At 35.9% G+C, this 27,250-nt stretch overlaps 1 protein-coding gene across 3 annotated transcripts in view; it reads left to right on the top strand.

Moving 5' to 3' along the window:
* BBS9 (Bardet-Biedl syndrome 9) overlaps positions 1-27,250 on the top strand; it is a 318,286-nt gene that overhangs the window by 148,547 nt on the left and 142,489 nt on the right. For all 3 annotated transcript variants that reach the window (XM_075083602.1, XM_075083601.1, XM_075083603.1), the window contains one exon: positions 17,939-18,161. In XM_075083602.1, coding sequence (XP_074939703.1) covers positions 17,939-18,161 — 223 coding nt within the window. The remainder of the gene's footprint in view (positions 1-17,938; positions 18,162-27,250) is intronic.

The raw sequence follows: 27,250 nt of genomic DNA, 5'->3' as shown, positions 1-27,250 counted from the left end.
ATCTGAATGTAATTTAAGGAGAAGTTTAGGCAGGGAAGGGGAAAATCTTTTGACATAGCAATGATATTTACAGACAGAAGCTCCTAGCTAGCATTCAGGTTTCCTTGCAGGCGGCTGTGTGGAACGCTGGTGAAAGAAAGTACTCTGAAGAATTTTTGTTTACTCTTCAAACGATTCTGCACAATGGTTTGTTGTATTTTCATTTGGAGGGAATGTGTTAGAAGGCAGTTTGGATACAGTCTACATCTCCAGAACATTTTCTGCCTTGTAAGCATTAAACTATGGAAGTGTGTTGGTTTTTTTTTTTTTAAATAAAAGGGAAATGTTTAGAATATACTGTTACCGTAAAAAGAAATGCTTCTCTGACCATAACATCAACATTATTCTCATACATGCCATTTCATTTAGAACAGATTGCATCTTATTTACTAGACCTGGCAATCATGCCAGTTAGATACTTAGCAAATACAGAAGTGGTGTTTTGTGTTCCCATTGTCACCAACTTTTTCTCAGACTGCTAAATGGTTTCTGTTGCCTCAAACTTCTGTCTAAAGGCATGTAAAATTTTGTTTTATTTGTCTACAAAGATATAGTTGAAGTAATAGTGCAACCTTGCATATTTTCTGGGAATAACAGATATTTGGCATCATATTTTATTTCCAGCAGTAAACTTCTAACTAGCACCTAGTTAGAAGCAAAATAGTATGCTTTGATTAAATTGACTAAAACGGTTGCTCTTTTTTATTATTGGAATTACAGGGACAGTCCCCCTATTCAGTGATTCTTTTATTAATTCTGCACAGTCTGAGAACTATAATACCAGAAATTGAATGATATCTCGAAGGTCTCTGCTTTTAACCGGTGGGATAAAGGAGCTAATTCTGCTAATTAAAACATTAAGAAAGTGATGCCAAAACTGAATAAAAGTTGATCTTATTTGCACAGAAGTGCAGGGGTGTGGAGGTGCAGTTTTGTCTCAATGTACTTTGTTACTATGGGACTAAAATTAAACCCGTAATCAAAATATAGAAGTATATATTGTTAATATTTCAGAGCATAGTGTTACAGCTCTATGCAAACTCTACTTGAAAAAGTACATTGTTTTTGAGTCCTGTGTTTTGCTATCTGTTGAAATATATGGTAGAAAACTACTTTAGAGTGCTTTTGGAGAAAAGAGAATCCATGATCGCTGTGACAATATTAATGATGTATTAGAGATTTTATTATGCGATTTACTTTTTGCCAGGAGAGTTGGTGACTGTTCTGCAAGACTAGCATACTTGTAATAAGCTTATAACAGGGAGTGACGACAATTTGAAGTACTATGAAGACTGAAAAATGAAAAAAGCAATGAATGGTTTAAGGGGTGTTTTTTAGTGATTATACTTTAGCAAGCTGAGTTATTTAAATGGAAAAAAATATATTCGAAAAATGCTGAGTTTGTGATAAAGCCTATGTTTACAGTGCAAAATCCTTTTGGGAAAGGAGGGAATTTGTCCAGGCTAATTTGAAGAGTTCAAAGGGTTCATGCTACCCAGGATAGTTTTGATATAATGGTTGCATAGCGTCTGGATTGACGGATAGCTCATATGTCTGATCATTAAGCTATTAATGCTTTCTTTGTTTAAGATATTACAAAGTGAAAAAATGTCTGTCAATGCTAACATTCTAACTTTAGGACTGACGGAGGGCCCTCAGCAGTATAGCCATCAATAGTAACTTTACTGAAGAGTAAATATTTTCATAGTTCTCATGTTGTTACCATATAATAGCATTCATTGCTCAGAATCATCCCTTTCTTCTTATAGTCACATTTGTGATGCTATAGTTAATAGTAAGAGCTATAAACTGGCATTGAGGAGGTATATTTTAATCTCCTTTTATTTATGTTTGGAACTGTACCAACCAAGTAAATGTCTGTATTAGATCTTAATTTCTTATTGAAGTTGTAGTTTAGAAGAAGAAAAATGCCTGAGGGAGAAATGCATGTTTTTAAGTGACTCTACGATCTAGTGTAATTAAGTTAGTGACTATAAATTTACTACTTTTCAGTGTTGATTAGATAAAGTAGAAGAATATACTTTAAGGCAATGATGAAAAAGAGATGGTGTCAGAAGAAAATCATGATGTGGCTAGTAAGAGTCCTGTGAGTTACTATCAAAAGCGTCTGTGCTTTCTGTAAGATGATGATCTGAATGTATATCACCAGAAAAAGAAAAGATCAGTCACTTGGGAAAGACTAGATAGCCTGCTAGGTTTTATGCATCATAGCAGATGGGTTTTACTACACAGTTATTGAGTAACATAGAAAATACCCTTGTGTGGAAAGAATCCTTTACTGAGCGAAAGTTCTCAAGATTAAAGATAAGGTTATTTCTGTAATTCCAGGAGGCTTAATTCTGTCAAGACTTGACAGTAGCCAACTTTTTCTGAAATTTTCCGTTAATGTTTAGTACTGTTGAAGCTTTGAGCTAATAATTACATCTTTAGTGAGAGTAATTTTCATGATCCCTAATTCTTAGGTTTTATTGGAAATTGTCATTTTTCACTAATTCTTGTAACTAGAGTCTAATTTAGTTACTAGTTAATTAATACTCAGTTAAGTTTAATTAAATTAAAGTTAATACTAGTTAAGTAGCCTTAATCACAGTAAAAGGCATCTAGAATTATTTTTTGTCTTATTTTCTATACTCTGGTTGTTGTTTTAACCACTTTTTAAACGCAAAGCTCCAACTGTGTAACAGACTGAAATATTTTATGTTTTATTGTTTGCCACAGGTCAGTAAAAATTATCTTTTGATATTTTGTAAATCATTTTCAGTAGAAAAGGTCAGCCTCAGTCTGAAATTTAATTGTGGTTCAGGGCAGCATACGATTGTCAAGGTGAGGCAAAGATGAAGGTGAAGGAATAAGATTCTCTCTCCTACCTGAGCAGGGAAGGTCCAGTATGAGGGAGAGAGGTTAAAAATGGAGTAGTGGTGCCTGGATCTTGCCAATGCCCTTTCCTCAGGCATGTATATGTGACCCAGCTGGAGAATAAGAGAAGTAAGAACATGACTCAAGTACCAGCCTTCTTTGACTTTATGTTTTGATACGGAAGTTAAACTCTTTTGCTCAGCACTCTGTCTCCTAGCCTGTTTTCAAAGAGGACCAGAGAACACCAGAGACAGCTAGAGTAGGTGGAGAAAAGGACATGTGGTTGTAAAGCCACTAAGTTACTGCAAATGGATGTGTAACCATTTCTACTTTGCTTTTATTTCTGATCCCTTAAAAGCAGGATCTCAAGCTGATTACTTGTCAATTTTATAATGTCTAGAAATGAAAGATCAAATGTTTGTAGAAACTAATTTGGGGGAAGGAAGGAATTTGAAGAGTGAGGTGGTGGTCTCACCGCTACTTCAGGCACTATCACAGTTCCTTTAAATGTTTGTCAATCATTTTCTTCCTGCAGTTAATTTTATTTACTGATAAGACTGTGGGTTATGGCAAACACAGTGAGTTGGAGGCAAGTTACACCACTCATTACTGTCCTTCATCTGTAGCTGAATTCATGTGATCCTTCGTGGTGATTTCTGTGGGTATAATAGAAAAGTGCCAATGTTTTGTTGGTCTGAGAAAGGCAGGCGTAGTGTGGTCTGTTCAAACTTTTTGTGTATTAATGAAAATCTAGAATACATCTTTATCTGATGCTTCCAACTGCAAAGGCCTAGCAGAAGAAGCTATGCCCAATTGTATTTTCAATTTTTTTTGGTCATTTTTGTTTTTTGCAGTAACTGGTAAGAAGGGGACACACGTTTTTTTTTTTTTGTTTTTTTTTTAAAAGGCCTGCTTCTGGTGCTTGGTAATGGTACTGCTTTTCAAAAAAGTATTCTCTCTTTCTTCCAGATGGCATAAAATTCATTTAAACAAAACTATGCAGAAACAAGTTTTGAGGTAGATTATGAATTTTCAATGTTCTAAGGACAGAAGGAATCTTTGTATTCTTGTGTTGTTTAATTATATTCCCTGGAACTTGTATCAAGCTCAGAACAAGCATTCAGCCTTGGCATAAACCTTATGCTAAGGGAGAATCTGACATATCTGTTGGTTGGATATATTTTAAAAACAAGTCTTGAGAATTAATTTTGTATTTAACTTGAGCTATCACCTTATTTATTCTGCCAGTATTAGAGATACTGAAGTTAATCTTCAGTGGGCTGTCTCTGTTGTGAGCAGAAGCCTACGCAGGGATCTTATTTCTTGGTGTAAATTAGTCAAGGCAGAACTGTGTTCTGCTGTGATTAGTTTGTCTCCAGCATATATTACGCCCTTTAACTTGGATATCCTATGAAGAATTGCAGTTGTCCCAAGAAACATAGCCTTTGTTTGATAGATTAAATAAGCTTCTGTTATCAGACATCTTTCTTTATGTAATATTGTGATGGGGACCTCTAAACTTTGTCTTTGTTAGGATAGTATAATATGTCTAGTTTAGGTACAAAGAGAAACTAAAATATTTTAGTTTAGTAGTAATTACTGAATGTGTGCTGCATACCAGGGGTTCAGATCGGTTGTCATCTAAACTGCTTAATGACAAGAGTGATTTATTACAGTGATTACAGCAATGTTGTTCACCAAAAGATCTTAACACTCAATATATATAATGCGTGACTGTTTCTTTTGGGTTGTTTCTTTAAAAAGAAGCTGTCAGTTGAGACTTTCCTTGATATTGTGTTCTAACTGAAAGATCTACAGAATCTTGCAATGTATTGAAAAGCATCATACTAGCATTTTACAAATATTACTTGCTTTATGATTGATTTTAAAATTCCACTGGAATTAGTTATATACTGAAAAAAACCCATAGCAGTTTCAACATCAGTGGTGTATGGCATTTATATTAAATAAGACAGGGTTTATAGACTGAAAAGTTGCATATTAACTGTTGGTTTCTTTTTCTGATTGTCTCACATCAGTTCAAAGCTATGATACTTTTATTCTAAATACTGTAATGCTATGTTAGTATGTGATATAAAAAAAGCCAATCATGTATTATGGCATTTTCTGAGAAAATAAGATAGAGATGCTCCTAATAAATTTATGAAGCTCTCTATGTATATTTATCATTCATGTATATTCATCATAGCTACATTCATGATTTCCCTCAGATCTGACAGAAGCGTTTCTGAGAGGGTATATCAAGATCTAATCACCAAACAATCCAATCTTTGTTCTTGCGGTGAGGGGGGAACCAGTTGTGATATTACTGCTTTTGGTTCTGAATTTGAGGGTTTTTCTTGATTCTAAACTGCAATCATAACGTAGCATTCTTCGGTCATTATTAGATAACCTATAGTTATTGCTCACACATTGCGTTGTTGTATAATCTGTCTGCTGGAATTTGCAAAGATATTGCTCGGTAGTGTGAGAAAATGTCATGTGAATCTTTCATCCTGTTAAAAGATCTCAGGAAAAAAAACTCAGTGGCTTTTTACCATGATTTTCAGAGTAGCCATTTTTTCAGACGAAAGCTTTTCCTTTTAGTTAATGGTAAGATGCTTTGTCTTGATACCTAGATTAAGAATGATATAGCAGTATTCTCTCCTATCTGCACAGGTGGTGATAGACTCACTTTACGTTAGGACAGGCCAGTTCAAATATAAGGATAATTGAATAATTTCTTTTGCTATCTTCTCCTGCCTTTTTCAATTAAGCAAGAGTTTGGTATAGCCAAAGTATGGTTTTGATACCTCAAAAGTAAAACAGGCATTAGGTTATAAGACAAGGCTGTACAAACAGTGGAGGAGTTAATGATCTTTTCCCAAGCTACTGTCTCAAGCAAAATAATAATAATTCTAATCAGCTATCCAAGTAAACATGCAAGTCCAGTTTACCACTGTCCTCATTGTCCTCACCAGTGCATTTTGGGAGAATAGAAATTCCACAATTTGAATCAACAGAGCTGAGTTTAAAGTTAGTGATGAGTAGATCTAAAGTGCTGTGAGAATTTAAATAAGAAACAAACTCTTTGTCGAGTTGTGCGTATTTTTCAGAGCTAAAATATTTGAGTGGGCATGGTTCCATATTTTGCAACTTTTAGAAACACAAACTCATTTATCAAGCTTTCATAGCATCTTATATTGGTACCTAATAAAGGATACTGTAGTAAGATAAGTTCCTCCCCAAGTGTATCACTGATATGAAAATAAAATAGGGCCTGAGATGCAGTGAGATATCTGAAGAAGCTTTATTTTAGCATGTTTTCTCTACTTTTTCTTTTCTCCAGACCAGGTATAACAAGGTCAGATTCCTCTCCCCTGTATCAATAATTATCTTGCTGACCCTCACTGAAGTTATAGACCTCATGTATGGCAGACCTGTCATTGGATGCATAGCATTCTTCAGCAAGATGCATGACTTCTGATTGCCTGCAGACAGCTTTGACAGCATCTGCAAAACCCAAACAGCACCTCAGTTTTCCTAGCTAACTGGGGAAAAATTCTTGAGGAAAAAGCAAGATGAAGTGTTAGTTGATTTCAGTGCTAAAAAGCCAAACAGACCTCTGAAGCTGGCAACAAAGCAGCCAAATCACTCCATTCATGTAGTACACACAAGAGTTTCTTCCATCAGTTCCCAGAAAGGGATCAATAGTTGTAAGAAGTCAAGTTAAAAAGAAAATTAAGATGACAAGAAACCCTGAAAAATTTAGGATTCAAGAATGGCTTCTACAGAAAGCCATGGTGTGTGTGAATTTTCATGATTCCAGACAGGATGTATTCGTATGACGGCAAACAAGCATTACTACAGGAGTAACTGTACGAATAGACAGAGTTTGTCTGTCGAAAAACATGCCGCCTTCTTTGCTTCTCACACACTCTGCCTTAAAGACCTTAATAATTTTCACTGTTGTTCAGAAATAAAATAATAAAAAATAGGTGTTAGGACACACTCTGTATTGCTTTGATTTGGAGATATGAGACAATTTGAAAGAGTAGTTGGGCAATATAGATATATTACTTGTCAAGAAGAAAACTACTGATGTAACTCTAGTCTGATTTTGATCTAGTTCTAACCTAATTTTGAAAGTCTTTCTGTGCAAACGAAGACCATTGATCCTAAAGGATGCAGCCTGTGTGGAAATTTGGCTACCATAATCAAAGACTAATTAAATTTTAATGGAAGAGTTAATAAACCCACTATCTGTGGTCATCCTGATATATCATGTTTTGGTGAAGCATACACTTTCCTGAGAGCAAATTACTAAACCCAAAAGCATGGAAGAGTGGCAGCTGTAGAAATATTATGACTATGATTCCCACCTGGAGGAGTTCTGCCTTCTTACAGGTGGAACACTCTCTGTGCTATCAGTTCTTTCATTAATACATGAAAGTCTACAACTGCTAATAATCATAATTTGTTCCTGTGAGCAGGACTTTCTTCTGAATTGGACTTGAAAAATATATTAAAATCTTGAATTACAAAATTCATCATCATCATGGAACGCAGCTTTCAGAGCATTTGTTTAGTAATGCTTAATTCCCTGTGTTTCTGAATCACCCACTGCTTTAATACTACTCTTCTACATTATGATTTTTTTTTCCCCAAAGAGTCTTAGTAAAATATTAGTTTAGGAGCACCATTCCTGAAAGACAAATACTGCATATTCTTTAAGATAGTTTTAAAAACCCTATTTTGAGTTCTAAGCTGAATGTATATTCAGCTTTCCTTCCATACCTGAAGAGATTGTGGAAGGAGTTTTTGGCAAATCTTGATTTAAAGGTAACTGTCCATAGAATAGAATCCTCAAAAAAACCTATTAGTCTTCTATTTAGTGCAGAAATGTTCAGTGGCTGTGAATTGTGATTCAGAGGACAAAAGTATCAGAGAAAGAATAAACTTTTAAATGGCAAGTGTACTTTTCAGCAGACAGTCTGTCATATAGATTTCACTCAGGTGAAGTTGTCATAGGTTATCAATATATATTTACCAAGCAGGACTTAAAATGAGAAGTTCTTGTAGACAGTTGTTTGTTTCTGGAGTTTCTGTTAAGTAAATATTTCTACATTGAACAAATAAAGTTGTTGTTTCTACTGTCACTGGCAATTACAGCACAGCTGTGCAAAAATGACAAGTGTATCTGATGGACCTGTTTAAAAAAAACTATTCACAAAGGATTTTTCTAAAGCTGATATTTGCAACCTACTACCTCAAAATGTGAGATATTAATATTTGAATTAGATGCTCTGAAGTAGCTTGAAAATGGTTGTTGTAGCATGAATATTGTTAAATAGCTCTGCACAGATGTATTGTGCTATACTCAGACTAGTTCAATAAATATTGTAAAGAGATCTCATGCAGTTTCCTGTATAAGAGCTGATTCAAATTCAACTTGAACTTCTTCAACTTGTTGTTGTTCATAGACTCTTTTATCTTTTATACCTTAAATAGCTGTTGCATCAGGATCCCTGCAGAGCTTGATTGTTCAGGAGATGACTTCTTATGGTCAGGGTTATCAAGATGTTACCTTGTACTTCCTTGGTTTTTGCATTTCTTTTATCGCTTGTGTTTTAAGTAAATTGTAATTTGTTTGGAGTAGGTAAGTATGCTAAGTCCAAATCCTTAATAAGATTTAAATGTCTGTAATATCTGTAACGTAGCTCTTGACAACAGGTTAAGACTTCAGAGAACCATCTCACAAATATGGATGTTTTTCTGCCTAAAATTCTTTACTTGAATTAAACTGAAATTGATTCATCTGCTGTTTTAAACTATTCTTCTAGACTATGTAACTTACTGATTTTTCTTCATTTTAGTTGTTCCGTCTCTTACCTTGTCTTGGATGTTCATCTATATCTTTACTTAGATACTGCTTTCATCGGGTTGCAAATTCCTGTTAGAATTGAATTACTTTAAATGCCAATAGAAATAAAAATCAAATCAGTCAATATTATGGATGTTACACATAATACTTGATTCAAAGGAAGATAAGATTAGAGAGAGCAGGATTCACATAAAAATTTCATTTGGTGCTTTTTGTGTTATGTGCTCACTAAAAATGTCCCTTTTAGGCACTTAATAGATTTGGAATGTATTTAAGCTTGAGTCATTTGCCTGGATTTTCATCAGACTTGAATTCCACTAGTCTGTAGGATTTTACCATTTCCCTTCTTATTAGGTATTCCAGTGGTAGGTTTTTGTTACTTGTGTATGTGGAGGTGGGTTTTTTGTTTTCTTTTGTGGGTTTGTTTTTTGATGGTGATGGGTTTTTTTTGTTAGTTTTTTCTTCTTTTACGAAAGTGAGATGTAGAAGTTTCTAGAATAATCTGTGACTGGTGTTCTTAATGCACTGTGCTGAAGGAAACTTTTTATATTGTTACAAAGATAATTCTTCAACCAAGTCATGTGCATCTTAGAAAATGCACTGTCTCTTGAGACTGTTCAAAGTTTAATACATTAAGACTTCAGTAATATCTTACTGCATTTTTTCTGAGTGCTATATAGATATAGAGCCTATTTGCTTGGCTTTTACTTTTATTCTGTTCAGACTCTCTTCAACAGGTCTCCTAAATGCCTTATAAATTGATTTTTAGCAGTAATTTTTCAGGGCTACTTACAAGGAGAGTTCCTCAGCTCCATTTCTGGCAGAACAGGCAAATACTGAATGCCACCTTCATGGCTGCTGTGTCTGTTATCTCCTGTTTGAGACAAACAGGTCAGTTAGAAATACAGAATATGCTTGAAGAATGTGGGTTAGAATGACTGGTAGCACAACAAAATCCTGGAAATATTTGCTAATGGTCTGTGCCTATGTTGGAGGCTACCAGTTCAGTAGCCCTGGATTAGTGGATTACCAGTTTGTATGTGCAACAAGAAGATATTTTTTTTTTTTTAATCGCTGTAAAACCAAAGTGTTGAGAGATACATGGCTGGTGTTTCTTGTGAATTAGCATATACAATACTTTCATATATAGAAACCTCTTATTTGGTGATTTGGATAAGCGTAAATGTCAAGGCTGTCATTCAGTAGGGTGAACTTCCAAGTATTCTAGCATTTTTGAGAGCTGATGAGATCATTATTGTGACTAAAATCAAGAAATAAGATATAGCCAGGCAAATTCCTGAGTTAACAGCTGTAAGAATTCCCATAATTTGGTTTGCACCAACTTTGCATAGTTTTTGCAGTATGTTTCACATTGCATTTGAATTCTTTCAGAACTGTCTTGGCTATCATTCCAGGATGAATTACTTCATCGGCAGCTTGAAAAATCGCTGTTGCCTTAGGAATAATATTAATAACGACAAAGACTTGCAAAGTAAATTCAGGCTTTTTAAGAGAGGCTTCTTAAGATAAAGAATCAAATATCTGTCTGTCTTATTAACACAACTTAGGAACAATCTTGTTCAAGTTTGACTGATGTACTATTAGAATGATTTATGTACACTTAAGAAAAATAGTCAGAGAGCTACAAATTAATACTGAATTTTCCACTATCCCTAGAGTTCTGTTGATTCCGTAAATCAGTTCTCAAATTTACCTCCCAACAGTCACTTTTTCCCCCCCCATTTCCATGTCGTCCACCCCATCCTTTCCCTGGAATGTCCTCAGCCCTACAATATTTCAGAGCTCTTAGAGGAGAACTTCTTTCTGCTCACATCTCCAGGTCTGCTCCCTATAGAGCACTCTTTCCCCACCCAGAGACCCTGTCCAGGTTAGCTCCAGGTTGGAGAAACTGTGCCCTAAGTAGTAGTATCATTTATTTTAATCTCATCTTCTCACAAAGATGATGCAGTTTCCTGTCTAAGACATCTTTTGTGAAGATTTTGAATGAATTTTATTGTGCTTTGAACTTACGAAGAGATTTATCAGCAAGCACCACTGTTCAGATTTCTGTAGGCATCTATGACTTCCCTTCTTTTGCTGTTACCTGCATAAAGCATTGTGGTACATTTTTTAATGGAGGTCTTTCTGCTGCTTAAAAATTCCAGTAACCATAGTTATTGTTTAAGTGAAATTATGTAATTTTGTCCCATATTTTATAAACTAAATGAGAAATAGAAGCTTCCTATGGGCAAAGTGACTTGCTTTTTGAGCAGCAGTGAAGTCATGTAGCTTAAAAGATTGCTTGCAAAGGTCTTAAGGCTATTTGGAGAAGGTTCTTAGAGAATTATTAACATCTTTTGCAAAGTACAGAAGACTTGTAAACCTACTGGCATGAACTGTTCATCTGTGCCTGTCTGCCTGTCAATGAGCTGTAAGAAATATTTCTATATCTTTCAATTTACTTTAACATGTTCTTCTATCTGTTCTCTGATTATTTGTATGATAAACCAAATTGTTACCCTGTATTAATGTAACTTACTGGGCATTTTTATGCAAAAAAAAAAAAAAAAAAAAAAAAAATCCTAGCGTTGCAGGTTGACATGTTCTAGATGCGGTGCAACAGATGTAGTTCTTAGGATGGAGTTCAGCTGATTTCAGCGATAGCTTAGAGCTACTTTTATACCCCCTGATGCTGGTCCTGAATAGGAGTCAAATAGGAGGATGTTCTTGCAGCTTAGGGATATGCACAATACCATGCAAAATATCGTAATTGTGGATTGAAGTAGCTATTTTGATTCTACTTTTTCTTGCTTTTGTGGGTCTTGTGAAACGATAAAGATTTTTTCCCTGATGATCACAAGCCACTTTACCTGGTTTGCCAAAAGAAACTGGCAGATTTAATTGAAGAAAATCTAAGTGGCCTAATAGAGAACCAGCTATGAAAATGTCTAGCCATTTTAGAATAATACTGTGTCGTAGTCAGCTTATATCATTAGCAAGCATTCGTTGAGAAGTTGCTGCTCTTCTGTGCTACCTGGTACAAGAATGGACTTGGTTCTGAACGTGTTGTTAAACTTTTGGGCAAATGCTTCTGCTTGAAGTTCTTTAACCAGAGTCAAAGGCATGGCAAAGATTTCAGTAACTTCCAGTCCTGTCTGTTTGGTGTAAGCACGCTTTCAGGAGACAACGGTCACCCCTCAACTACAGTTTGTTGGTTTTTTTTTTTTGGTTTTTGTTTTTTTTTTTAAAAAAGAAAAATCTTTTGTTTCTATGGTTCTCTAAGCATTTCCCTATCAAAAAAATCTTGTGGCATTTAGAACAATGTGTCTTTCTTTTGCAGACTAAATAATTCATTTTTTTTCAAACCCTGTAGGTATAATCTTCAAGCTAAATAATGTCTTTTATGGGGCTGGCATTTACACGTTTACTATGTTGTCTTTTGTTTTGCTTTCATATAACAAGGATGTTTCCATCAGTTTGAGTGGTACAATGGTTAATTCTACTGACCTACTATGTACCTTATGTTAAGCATCACAAAGTGAACTAGGGTTTACATTCACAGAGAACCCTTTGCTAATCTCTTATATCCGGAGAAGAAAAACTGGAAGACTAATAGCTTGGTAAAATTGAGTTTCTGTGGTTATCTGTACTAAAAGAAAAGTCATTGGGGTCATCTGGTTAAAACTGAATATAAACTATATTTTTTGCTTTGTGTTATGATGCAATGTACTGAACCTAGTTAAAGTTTCAAACCTCACAAAAACCCCTGCCTGTTCAGTTTCCGTGCTTTGGTCTAGCTGCGTCTTGAGCATTTTGTGTTCAGAGCCTTTGTAGGATTTAAGCATTTAAGCTCTGGTGGATTATGTGATTTTATGACAATTGCTGAGTACTAACAGAAAGGAAATGCTGTGTCATAAAATCTGAGCATTCATTCTCAACACATCCCAAGGGTCGTTTCTGTCTCCCAGTTGTATCTTTTTCTTTGCTTGTGTGTGTGTTCTTTTTAAAGCCTGAGAACTGTCTGAAAGGAAATCTATGTATTATTTACATCTATTACAGGTTCTTCTTACAGGACAAAATCTAGCTCAGAAAAGTATTTTGTAAATATACATACTCAATGTAATAATAATTTTTAAGTTTTCAGAATAGGGATTTAAGAAAAAGTACTTGTCAGGCTGTTTCTACAAAGCTACATATCTGTATGACTAGTTGCTATAATGTGGTCCAGGTAAAACTTGGTGAATATTGCTGGTGTCATAATTTCAGAAGGCTTGATAAAATTTTTAAAAATCTTTACCCTTTATATGTTTAAGATAGTCCTGTAGGCTATCCATGTAAATCATAGATTTGACTGCCCACTGTTTCTTGATGATTAGTCAAATCATTCTGTCTATAGAGTTCATCAGTTAGATGAGGCTTGGCTTGGCTGTCTAGATGTGTTTGCCATTAGCTGAATCAGTAGTTTGTGTGTCAAAACCTTCCATGTCTCAGAACAAATTTTAAAGTCTAATATCAAACAATATAGGAACAGGTAGTCTTTCAGTTTATTGATTCTCAAATACAGCTTAAAATTTGGTAACGTTTGCTAAAGATTTTCAGTTAAAAAGCAACAAATGCTTTTATTTTTCATAGTAACTGCATGTGGTAAAACTTGCAGGTAAAATATAATTTGGGGTTTTTTTTTGTTCAGTGAAGTGACAGAATGTGCTTTATTATTATCTACTTGGGTGTCTCATATTTATTAGGTCTTGACTGTGCTGGAAGCAGTTCACTCCTGTTCTGAGGGGAAACATGAAGCAAAACCCCTGTATCCACCAGAAATTCCAGTGTGGTGTTTGCAGCAGAGCTATTAGATTCTCAAGTGTTTTCCAAGTGAAATCACATTAGTGTCTTTAGAAAGTGGACTTGGTACTTCTATTTGTGTATGTGTTTGCAATGGAAACCAACTGCTGTAAACTGTGCTGTGCAGCTAGGTCAGATAATGACTGGACCTCAGTAGGAGCAACTTTGTTTAACCAGTACTTCATCTTTCACTTCATTAACTTCCAGTGATTTGTGAATGATGCTATCGGTGGAGGCAGGGAGAAGCTAAAAACTTAAGAAAATGCTTGTGGTCAGTTACACAGTATAAATGTGTTACGAAGATAAACCACATGAGTAGACTTACAAATCTGACAACAGTTAGGTCCTGTCTCATGCTTCTCCCTCTCTCTCTCTCTCTCTCTCTATCTGTCCTATGCATCTTAACAGCCATATTGAACTCCTTCTCTCAGATCCTGCCCCTCTGTATGTCTAGTTGACCTTGTCTGTTGACCAGCTAAACTCTCGGAGAGTGGAGTCTTGCAGACAAGTGGCAGGCTACAGTGGTGTGCCTCCCAACAGGGCCTGCCCTCAAACCTTACTAGTACCACGTTCCCCACCTGCATGTTGTGTCAGAGGATTAGTGCCCTTTCTACAGCCTGACAATTTATCTGCAGCGTGAGATCTCACATGCTGGATTGGCCTCTAGTTTTATTGTTTAGAATTTTAGAATAACAGTAGGTTAGTCATTTACCTTGCAGGGAACATAATTTTGGAGGTTTCTTCTTGTTTGGCAAATTGTAGAACTTAAAAATCTTTCTAAAAATTAGGTACTCTACGTTAAACCTTATGCCAAAGTAAGATTGAATGTATAATCACAGTTACACTCAGATATGCCATGACATATGAGAGCCTTAATAATAATGGAATATAAGTGGAGTGTACTAGTATAATCTTTAGTCCTGCTAGTATCACAAATCTACATTTGGTCTTCAGACTCCTGCACTGTATGTGATTTGGTTAAAAGAAAGTGCCAATCTCTACCTATTACCTACAAGAGAAGAATATTGTATACATGTGAAATATGAAGCCAAGCATTTCCCAATGTAAAAGTTAAATTGATGAATTAAGTATTTTTCGTATCTATTTCAGGTGATACAGCCAATATGAAGAATTTGCATGATTTAATAATACCTCTTTCTGCGAGTCTTGACTCACACTTGTATTTATTGCAACGCTTGATGGTCATAGGATGATGGGTTGCTGGTATCACACTTCTGTTGAAGGTGTTCATTTCAGACCACAAATATACAGACTACTACAAAAAAAGCCATTAGTGAATATGACAACTATGGACGTAGAATCATTCTTCAGTGTGGGCTGTAGACTAGGATGCTTTCATTTTCAAACATCTTTTAGCTTTTTTTTTAACATGTGAGGGGTTCAGGATTTTTTTTCCTTCAATTCTTTCCTTGCACCAATAAAAATTGTTGACAAATGCAGTATTATTTGCAGCCATTAATTCTTAGTTTTATAAAATCACCTCAATGGATTTCCATCAAGTTTTTTTTTTTCTTGTAGAGGTAGCTTTTGTGTACTCTTTCACTAATCATTAAAGGCTGCTTTGGATTTGACTGGACTTACTAGGTCAACAGTCCTTGAATTGGAGAAGATAGTTTTATGGTCTACTGAGAAACCAGTTTTACATGGAAATTAAATATAAGAACAAGGGTTGGAAAATGTTAACGTTATGGTACAAAGTAAAACGTACCTGTGTGAGCCAAGGACAGAATACTAGCCACTTTTAATTTCCTGACTTTTGTTAGCTTGAATTTCAGTCTCCTTATTTAAAGGCTCCTTTTACCTGCATTTTTATAACTTATTTGGAGGGATATTTTGGCCAGCTTCTTGGCTACTGTATGCTGATACCAGTTAATCACATGCTGCTTTGTCTTTTAGTGAAACTCAGGATACTTGTATTTATGTTGTCTTATTTTTCATGATTTGTAGTATAATTAACAGTGCCTGGCTTGACTGTTTTTGATGCTTCGCACATATTAAGTTTCATTGCTCGGTATGTGGGAATGTAGACAGCATTTACCAGCTCATTAACCTCTTTAAATTGGCTGTGGAATGGATTACTTCCTGTCACCATCACAAATCAGTGGATGGATTACATTCCAATGGACTCTTTCTAGAATATTTGAAAAATGTTAAGGTATCACAGCATTGATTGACTGGTGTGATTTTTTCTAAATTACATGGGTTTTTTGGGGGAACGCGGCTGGAGGAATCCAGATAAGTCAGTAGGTTGATGTCATTGTTCAGGAAAAGCAATCACTGACTAAGAAAACCCCATTAGTTGATTCTGTTCCTCTGCAAAATGTAAATGTTTTATACACATACAGCACGTTTTCAGGACACTATTAAGAATAGTGTATGTTTGGACCAGGATGAAGCTTATGTGACTGTGTGGTCTCACTGACATACTTGACCACTAGTAAGCATCTGTCCTGGACCTGTTGTTAGGAAGTAAGGAGGTCAGGAAGGGTGGCCTTTGCTTCTCCAAGTGGTGAAAGTAGTACCCTAGCCTTCATAAAAGCCATATATATCTAATAAAAGAAATTCACAAACCTTATTTGCTTGACAGTGGACTCTGACAGAGTTGACACTGTCATTCTTTAAAACTGGGATCAGTGATATTACACTCACGCAGTTATGGAAATTTGGATAGGTAAGAGATTTTGCTGTTTAGCTGAGCATTTTCAATCAAGTAGAATGCATCATGAGAAGGAGCTTAAAAACTGAAGACTCTGGGTTTGTATTAACTACAGCTGGATACTTGAGTTTTCTTTCTGTTCTGCCTGAATAGTTGCCATGTAAAGAGCCACTTCGGTGTTACCTTCTGTTAGCTGAGCAGCAGATAGAACTGGGTGGTTCCAGACTGTAGCCTTGAAACTTCTAAAGTCAATAATAAAGACTATTGCTGAAGTAAGTCCCAACCAATCGGGAGTCTTGAGAGAGCAGACACTAATGCTGTAGCGATTGAATATTGCTTCCCTGTACATTTAGGCAGCACATCTGTAAAACTTACAGGTAGCTGAATACTAAGAGGTGTTATGCATCCTGAAGTTAGCAGACCACAAAGCCCTTCGTATTAGTTGCTAACTCTGCCCAAGCTCTGTAAGATTGTCATGAAAAGACGTGACTAACTTGCAGGTTCATTGATTGTAGACACCTTGGATTAATCACATGGTCTCATCATAAAGTGCAATTTGAGATTACAGAATGCATCAAGAAGAGTCAGTTCTGCACTGCACACTGCATAAATGAGAGATGTCATGTGTTAGATTTTAAACGTTAACCTAATAACCTTGTCGCAAATAATAAGACTTCTGCTATCCAGGATTCTTACTTGAAGGAACATCTTTGATTTGTTTGTGTCACTGAAAACCATAGCACAGATTACAAACTTGAAGCTAACTTTTAAAGGTGCTTTCCAAGGTGCCTTATGAAATGAAACTTACTTTTAGTGAGTGTTATTTGCAGGAGTAACCACTTTAATTTATGAAAGTATGTATACTGAACATGACACTGAACACAGCTTTTCCTCCTGAAAGCTTTTCCATAGATAGCTGCTTGTTTGAACTGAACTGATGACTAAGCTGCTGTTCTCATAAATGTTTACAACTTCACACTGTGATGTTAGGAATCTAAATCCCAGTTCACCAGAGCACTGACACTCCTGTGCTAATGCTGTGGGTACCAGAACTTAAAGTTAATTGGTCTGATATATGGATCCTGAATATCTGCAGCTTTGTGTTGCAGTCATAGTCTTCTGTGCTATTGGCATATTGTCAGGATCTTAGACAGTGATTCCAAAGAATGTATAACTGGATATCTTTCTTTTTTCCCCTGGCCTAGGCATCGCTTCAGCATAATGTTATGTACTGCATATTATGTTTGTATGTACATCTCAGTTCTGTTCTTAATTCTAAATGTCGCATCCAGGAACTTCTAGTTTTCACTTATTAATACAACTACTGAATTTAACTGTCATGTCACATACAGTCCATATATTAATATTATTATTATTATTATTGAAATTGTATTTCTCTGTCAGTATTGGGACAAGTTTGTTTTTTTCAGGCTTGCTGGGGAAGCTTTTGCTTGAACAAGCTGAAGGACTGGGTGTTCATGATACTCATTAACTCCCAAATTATATTTTATGTATTGGTATTTGAAAATTCTTAGTCCTTGATTTGTTACTTTGTTTTAATATGCTATATTACATTACAGTTCACCTAATTCTATTTGATTTCCTTTTCTTTAATCCAGGGTTGGGAAGAAACTGTGGATGCTGCCATTTCTTACTTGTTAAGAACTTGTTTGTCAAAGAGCTCTAAGGAACAGGCCCTGACTCTGAGCAGCCAGTTGTGCATGCCCAAAGACACTAGCAGGCTGAAGAAGAACATCACCCTATTCTGTGATAGATTGGCCAAAGGCGGTCGCCTTTCCTTAAGTACAGACTTAGCCACCCAGCAAGCTGCTGTCATGCCAGGTAAGTGTATGCTCATCATTCAAAACATGTATTTGTTTATGAAAATTAAAAATTATGCACATTTGTGTTAGCAGTTTGTTTTTCACTGGCGGTGTAAATCAAACACTGGCTGTGTTGCTGACCAGTAGAATGAATTAGGTAATAAGTAATTTTAAACCTAAGTTTTATCTCAATTTGATCACTTATTGCTGCTCTCACAATAATGAAGCAAATGGTCATCTTTATGCTCTAAAAGCCTTATCACTTACTTCTTTGCACTTCTCAACTGAATGTGTATGTGTGCGCATTTCTAATGTGATGGAAAAGTGAGGAGTTGAAAAGTCCTACTTTCTTAATAGGGAAATTATGGTTGCATTACTGGCTTTATGGCGTATGCATATGACTAATTATGTAGTGATAACACTGAATTAAAAAAATCTCCAACTTTAGAAAGTACTAGCTGGCTGGGTGACATCTGACAGAAAGCATGACATTAAAGATGAAACTAAGTAGGTGTTGAGTAATATTTCTCATTTAGAAAAGGAACGTAGAGAAGATTTCAGTGTGTTGCACAACGAATCACAGAATCACAGGTTGGAAGGGACCTCAGGGATCATCTAGTCCAACCTTTCTAGGAAGAGCAGAGTCTAAACAAGATGGCCCAGGACCCTGTCCAGACAACTCCTGAAGGTGTCCAACGTGGCCGATCATAGAATTTTGATTTCTTAAAAGAAAAGTTATTCATGTCCTTTTCTATATTCCTGGTTTATTTTTACATAATGGTGGAGCAAAGCCACACCTTTTCTCTTGAGACTGAAGGCTAGCATCTTTGTACTGCTGCAAGACATTTTTTTTTTCCTGCCTTTTTTTTTCTAGTGAGCCAAGCAGTCTCTTAATGAGCATCAGCTAGTATTGCTGACTTGGAAACAGCTTTTTGTTCCCCAGCTTCCTGCTTTGGGTTTGGGTTGAATGTTCATTCAGCTTCATAGTCTCCTACACCACGTATCACTGACCTCCTTCACCTACAGCAGTCGTTACATCTGTAGGGAAAAGAATGTATTGTATGCACACTTCATGCTTAAAATTGGGAGTTTATTGTTTTGTCTTCATGGATGTTGTTTTTGATCAAGTTTGGAGTTGTGTTAGGGCAGTATCCTGATTTTCTGTATTTTGTTTTCTTACATTACAAAGAAGAATTTTATTCCTGTTTAATATAACATGAATGGCCTGTGCAATGTTTCGGCAACTCCTAAGTCCTTGTTGTTACTATGTACAGCCCTCCTTTGCATGTGCTGCTTTAAATGATTCAGTAAAACAGCTGCAGACTGTGCAATGGTAGAAACTATATTTATATATACACAAACATCTATATGCGTGTGTGTGTATATATATAATTTTTCTGTAGTGTTGCACCATGCCCATATCTGGAAATGGACTGATAATCATGTGAAGTGAAGAAATGACCGAGAGTAAGTGTGAAATTAGTTTTATAATTTTTTTTTATTATTTCTTTGCAGGATTAAATATGTGATAAGGGCGTTGCATTTGTTGAACTTCAACAAAATTATATAGGGATTGTTTTTCTTTCTAATAATTTTGAAAAGATGTACATAGCTGCAGTTCATTCTTTTTCCTCCTAAGCTAATAAGGTGAATTGATTTAATAAGGAAATTAACTTCTGCCTGTTCAGTTGACTAGTGTTATTGAGATCAGGGGACTACTCAATTTGGTAATGGTTAATTCTCTTGGGAAAAGAGTAAAATTTAAAAAAATTGTAAACAAATTAGAAGAAATCTTGCTCTTGATGGAGGACCTTGGGAAAATGGTCTGGTTGTGCTCTCCATGTTGCATATATAAAGACTAAAATTTTGAAAAATGTTAAACCCACTGTTTTCTATTACATGAGGCCAAAATAACACCAAGAAGGCATGAGTGACATGCACTAGAATAATTTTTACAGTTGTGGTACAGGTAGACAGTTATACTACCTCTCAAATAAAAATAATACAAGGAAGAAGTGCATTCCAAGCAAAATATAAGATATTTGATTGTGGGCTGTTGGCCATGTTATTGATGATATGTGGGACCAGGATTAGAGTTTCACATGAATAGTAAAAAACTAAGTACCTGTGTAAGAAGCTGTTTGAGACCTGGTGTAGTAATGTCCCACCCAACATAAACTGTTCTAGCTATACTGGAAATGCTCTTTGGCCATGATTTAAATTAAAAAGAATTAAAATCTGTAATCCAAATACAGATTCCAAAATAAATCATGATACTTTCAAAATTGCTGACTCTAGTGTGTAGTCCTTTTGAATATCAAATTACCTAATTAAGAATCAAAATTATGACCTAATTAGGCTGTCACAAGAAGGTATCATTTAAATAAATTATAAATCCTAATACAACTTTCTTACTTTCACTGAGTTCAACCTGAAGCCTTGATAAAAGGTTCTGTACATTTATGCATTTACTCATGAACTGTTGAGAGAATATGGTCTTGGGAAAACTATGGAAAAGCTTAAAAATAAGAAAATTTCATCTTCATTTACAGGACAGGCTTATTAGAGATAATACTTCTGCCAAACGCTTAGAATAGCGTGATATTTAGGTAGTTACTCTCCAGCAGGATGTCCTGTATGCTTTGAAGCTATGCGGGTGTTTGTCTTTGGACAGACTGGAGACAACTACAGGCCTTCTTGTGAGAATAAAGATTTTACTGAGGCTTTTAAAATGTTTGTCTTGTCACCTGCTTGGGTTTTCTGTGGTTATCTCTACATTGGCAAGTAGTGTGGTCTGTTAGAAGCAGATCGGCGGGGGAAGTAATTGAGGCTGGCACCATGACTTCTACCATCTGTGTGTTTCCTAGGGGGGTTGAACTAACTCTATTGCCGTCTGACGTACTGATCTTCCACTAGCAGTTGGAGTCCTTGTGGTGCATTTCTGGGATGCATCTGCTTGGTTAGATTCACCTAAAAGAAACAAGTTCATGTGCCCAAGACCACTCCTTAGTGTGAAAACAGTGCAGTTGTTGAAGAAATTTGCCTCACTTTTGATTCCAACTAAAAATACCTGTGCAGTCTACACTAGGAAGAAATTGAGAATGATGTCTTAGAAAGGGAAAACAGTATAAAAAACAAATACATGCTGTTGAGTAAAGAGCTCTTCATTAATGCCTATCAAATAGAGACACTCCTTCTCCCAGCCTTTGAAGGGAGGGGACAGGAATAGGTAGAGGGGAAAGAGGTAGAACTGTACATGAGGGGAGGTGGTGAGAACTGAATTTGTGTCCGAGGATTTATGGTTAAATATTGGATGTTAATGTAGGGGAAAGTTCTTCAGGATGTTTAAGCTCCAAGCTAAGCCAAAGATGGTCCAGTAATTCTTCAGTAGTGTAACTGTCATTAGCTTGAGGATCTTGTTCAATCCCGCTTTTTCGGAAGCCCATTCTTTTTCTTAATGGTGGAAACTCCTTTTTATATAGCAACCAACTTTTTAAAATTCCTTTAAGGGTGCCTAGGACCCTTCTGGCATTGCAGCACTGTAATAGTAAGCTGGATTTCCAGAAGCTATATTTAATACATTAAAGATGGTGTAACGCTGAAATCTAGAGGAATTGCTTGAAGCCACTTTGAAACGCTGATGCTTATCTTTGTGTGCAACTATCTGCAAGATGCCTTCAGAAAATAGTTATCAGGATTTGTAGTTAATCCAAGAATTTGTTAGAGGTGTGCCACGGTCTCTGCTCCTTCTGGTTTTGTTCATTATTTTATTTAATGGCTTCAGTGATGGAATATGGTGCATGAATATTAAAATTGTGGTTTTGCAACAAGGTAGCAGTAGTTTCAAGCACAGTGAAAAAGCAATAACTCTGATCTTGATAAATTAGAGGAAGGATCTGAAGTCAGTAAGATGATGTTCAGTCCAGATAAGTGCAAAGGACTCTATCAGATAAGAATCAGGCAAACTAAAAATTGAGAAATAATTCCTTAAGCCCTGTTGCTGTAGGAGAGACTCCTGGGGGTTATAGTGGACCAGCAACTGAATAAAATTCAGCAATATGATCCTGTTAAAGGTGAATTCCAGCTTTGGGATGTAGTCATATGACTTTAATGAGGAAATACATTTCTTTCTATTATTCATGAGAAAGATTTGGCTGAATTTACAGGGTAGCACAATTTAAGAAAAACTTAAACAAATTGAATAGACTTCAGAGAAGAGCACAAAAAAGGTAAGTAAAACCATTTGGTTTTTATGTCTTCTGAGGGAAAAAGGAAGAGAATGTTTAGGAGGGACATGATAGTTTTCCAGTATGTAAAACATTCTTATAAGGATGATTAAAAGTTAATAATTGGCTAAATATGGTTATAACTGTAGGCCACATCAGGCTATATCATGTACTGTGTTGCCTTTGGCAATGCATGAACGGTTGGATGAGAGGAACGGTGAGGGGCTTAGGGAGTGGTGCCAACCCAAAGTGTGGGTCAGTGCCAGGGAAGTGCTGGGGAAAGGTGCTGTAGACCACCCAGGTTGTCATGTATTGAGCTTAATGGGTGTGAGAATTTATAGCATAAATCCTGATTACCTGCAGTGAATTAACTCTGTAGCTTTTAAAGGTCTCTTATAATATCTGTGTGTTTTGCAGGATTGCTTTGAAAACCGTAAGCAGTGTCAGCTGTGGCTGTTTGGAGAGTTGTTTAGGTGTCAATCTGATTGGAACTCTTGTTTGCAGTATGGCCTGACCTGTATGTTGGGTATCTCAGCTATTCTTTGGCTAGAATGTGATCCTGCTTTTCCTGTAGTAGTTCCTGGTGTGCAGATGGCACCTGTATTGGTTCAATGCTGCTTTGAAGCAAGGGTTTTTATTTTTATATTAGGGATTTATTTTTCTTTAAACTATCCTTTTTCTTATACTGTTTTTTTTTTTTTTTTAACTGGACTTGAATTAATTTTTTTCTCTTTTTGTTTGGTTAGGAGATCTTTGTATTGTGCTCTAGTGTGATTTACTTACATAGTTGAATGTAACTGGAGCAGTAGAGAAACTATTATTTAACCTGGAGATAAGTTACCCAGTACTGCGTTACTGAAATCTGTGGAATGCCAGAGAGTGGTGTCTCCTCAGGTCAACTGATTCTTCAGAACTGAACCTCATAAACACCTTGGATAAGATTGAACAATATCTCTTGATAGTTTATATGCTAGGTTCACATCCTCATAGGAAGTTTTCCTAATATTTGTTATATGTTGCCTTTCCTGCAAATCAAGCTGGTTTACTGTGAATATTGAAGATGGAGGTGGTAATTACTGATGTTCTTTGTAATGTTTAAAGCTCTGGAAGATTTTTAGTACATCGCTTCTGTAACTACTTCTATGCTAATTGTGACTAGATTATCTCAGTCTTTTTTCACAAATGATTTTAAATTCTTACTGTTTGTTTTCCAAAATTGAATGCTTTTCCTTTTGTCTATAGCAGGGAGTATATCCTGCTATACTCTGCTCCATCTCAATCTGCAGACCCTTTCCTACACATTTGTTGCCTAACCAGATGTTTTCCATTTTGTATCTATACATATGATACTGCTTTCCTAAGCATGGTAGTATATATCTGACTTGACACTTTGCCTTCATAGCTTTTTAAATATATCAACTTGGTTATAAGTCTGCTTTGTATAATCACGATTCTATCATTCAGATTACGAGTGGGTAAATGCTAACTTTAAAGACAATGTTCTTTACCGCATTAAATATATATATGCACCCAGAATGTATTCAAAGTCATACTTTGGAAGACAAAAGTTTTTCTATGTTGTTTTTTCTTTTTTTTTTTTTCCCCTTGTGTAAGCTTATAAAAACCTCTTTTCAAAATCCTGTTGTGATATCTTTGAGGGAATATCTCCCATTTTGAAGCTGTATTCTTAGCTGGAAACTGGGATGAAACAGAATGTGTCATATTCCTTAAGGAGCTCTCTGTTTATGTGCTACTAAACTTGAGGAGAATGTCAAGAGTAATTGCAAAAACATGTGGATTTGCATTCCTGGAAGAGCAATATTCATTTATATGTATATATACTAGATATAAACATTGCTGCAAAGCTCTTCGTGTACAGAGAGTATACTATAAAGAAAGACTAGTAATAGTTTTTTCAATCTGAAAAAAATAGGGTATTTGTTGTTGCAAATTCCTCACACTGTTATTTATCGGTTCTTCATTGGTCATTAGGGGAAAGGAACAAGCAGTATAACTCAGGTATTCTCAGACTTCATAGTGTGAACTTTAACACAGAATGACTTGTGAGATGTAGTGTCTGCCATTTGTACTCACACAGATTCCAGTCTCCCATCTGTCATGGTAATGTTATCTCAGTAGCAACTGCAGTAACTTTTTGCCTGCATAAGTTAGAATCATGTAGTTTAAAGTTATTCAGAAGTAATTTAGCAGCCTGAAGAGGGCACAGAAGCCAGCAATGAGGACTAGACAATGCTTTTCAACTACCAGCTGTAAAATTTGAGCCGATTCTCAAAATCACTGGAGGCTGATCAATCATGGTTTGAAAACTTTTCCTGTAACTTAAGTATTGTGATCCTGAGATCATGGTATATTGACAACCATCCATGCTGGTGCAGAGAAGTGTATAAAAATTGCCAATATATTTTTTTTGATCATAGATGTGACACAAATCCAGTGTTACCTCCACAGAAGACTACAATCCATTGTGAAGTGTGATTCTCACTCAAGATATTTTCCATATGTTTTCTGTAGCAACAAAATACTAAACTACTTTTTTCCCTTTTGTCATCCTTAAAATAATGCTTTTATACATTTTTTCTTTTTCCAGTTTAAAAATATTGGGTATTCATAAAGCTTTTTAACAATGCTTATTAAATCTGCATAGGGAAAAGTGACAGTAAAGTTTTATTCACAAAGCTTGCAGGAAGCACTTGCAGAGATTTTGTACACCTGAAGATTGGATGGTACTGATGGAACTGGTGGTACACTGAGCTCAGTGGAAACTGTCATTGACCCAATTAGATTCAGCATTTTACCCATCTTTTTCATAGTGTTCCTCACCGGTTTCTACTATTTTGTGTGACAGTACTATTTACAAAAGTGTCTGGAGGACACTGGTAAGTATCTGTGATCTCAGGAATCTAAACCTTACTAAAAGTCCCCACTTCTCATTGAGAGTCAGTTTGCTGAGGGCTTTGTGTTAAACGTACCCAGAGGCTTTTAAAGCACATTTATAAAACACTGCATGCCACTTCATTTCTATGGATTTGTTGGCTCAGGCTCTTAAATATGAAACTGTTAACTCACTTTAACTGTTGTAATTAAGAACCTAAGTCATCTTTTCTAACTTCCTTAAAATTATATAGATTGATCAATAAAGTACCTTGAAAGACTGATTCCCCCAGGAAGTGGGTTGTTTACTAAGAGTGAAAATGTATTTTTTTAATTGTATGAGATGATACAAAAAAGACTGAACTCTGCATTTAAACAAAGATAAGGCTTTTCTTACATTTGCCGGCTGAATTTATCTGTTTAATATATATGTATATGAATTATAGCTATGTATCACTAAAGTATCACATTTGTTAACCTTCACTTTAAGTGCTCAAAACTTAGACACGTTTATCTGATTCAAAAGTTGGTGTATGTTTGCACTTTAACAGGTATATGTTTTCTCTCTTGCCTGTAGAATCTGGGGTTCCCCTACACAGATAAAGGGTTCTCTGTGGGAAGTTGTGTACTACTTGCATTGAAACCAAAATAGATCTGTCATCACTGTGTCAGTTTTTTTCAAACTTCTTTCTTACTGCCTTAAGGCAAACAAACATTTGGTAAAATGTGTATTTTTTTTATCTTCTCTTTGTAGTTCTTCCTTCTAGGAAGGGTACCACTATAGCTCTGCTTTGCTTGGTTTTCTCTGTTTTTCCTCAATCATTTTTTGCATTTCTCCTCTCTGCATTACACTTCACCAGTTTCCTTCTCCATACTGTGCCCTTTGATGTCCATGCAACTATATGCACAGTTCCTTCTGTGATAGTTGGAGCAAGTAACTCTGTCACTGGAGCAATAAAAGGGTAGGAAGACCCTTTTCTTGGTCAGCTGTCGATCTGCAGGGCCCAAAGCAGTGACTGCAGAGAAAATCCTGTGGTACTAGTGTGGATCCATCGGCAATGAGATTTTAGCAAGGTTTGACAAAGGCCTAACGGAGACTAAATCCATAAACAGTGTGATCATTGTCTACTTCTGTATCCGATTTGTGCAGCTCTGCATGCTGAGCTGTTGAGCCAGTTCAAACATATCTTTCTTCTCTCCATCTAATTGCAGATGATAATCGCATAAGAATAAGAACAAAGAAGTTGCCATTACACTTACAGCCCCTGGCATTGTCATGCAATTCTGTTATGTTGTGTCATGCCAGCTAATGAGACATGATAAGGTATATTATGGAACATGATACAGTGGTGCAACTTTAATGTGACTTCTAGTTCTCCACATTTAAAATATTTTTGCAAAAATGTATCGGCTGTTCATGATGAACAGTTCCATCTCAATATAAAAGCCTAGAAATAAGCAAGTAGTAATATATCTGACATTTCAAACTAATTATTTGGGTTCTATTTTTGAGACTAAAATATGTCCCTTGCCCCATAAAGCTGATTTAGTGAAAGGGAAGGGGAGTAGCAAATCATTAGGGAGGATTTTGGGAATGCTTACAGCAACAAGATTTTGTGGTTGCTCAAGAAAAGCTTAAGAACAGCTTGGTGGAGCCAGAAACATTGATTGTTTGGCTCTCTGGTATGAATCTTTACTTGTAACTTCTTTCAGTTGTAACTCTCTTTACTCTTTAAAACATTTATTTCCATTGTTTTAGTAACTTAGGTAATTTATTTCTGTGGAAAGGAAAATTGAACTATCCAGAAGTGATTTTCCCGAAGTCATACTGTGAGCCAATAACACCTGTGTATAAATAGCATTCAAATATGCCTTGCAGTCTTGTGTCATAGTTCTATGTACAGTTGGTTTTAGGTGTTAAAACACAGGTTACAGATTAATAGGTTGTGGTGAGCCAGCTTGCCTTGCGACCTCTTCTTATCATTCTGCA

Source organism: Phalacrocorax aristotelis, chromosome 2 (assembly GCF_949628215.1).
Source record: "Phalacrocorax aristotelis chromosome 2, bGulAri2.1, whole genome shotgun sequence".
Lineage (NCBI taxonomy): Eukaryota > Metazoa > Chordata > Aves > Suliformes > Phalacrocoracidae > Phalacrocorax > Phalacrocorax aristotelis.
The sequence above is the reverse complement of the archived record's forward strand: the minus strand, read 5'-3'. Positions and strand labels throughout refer to the sequence as shown.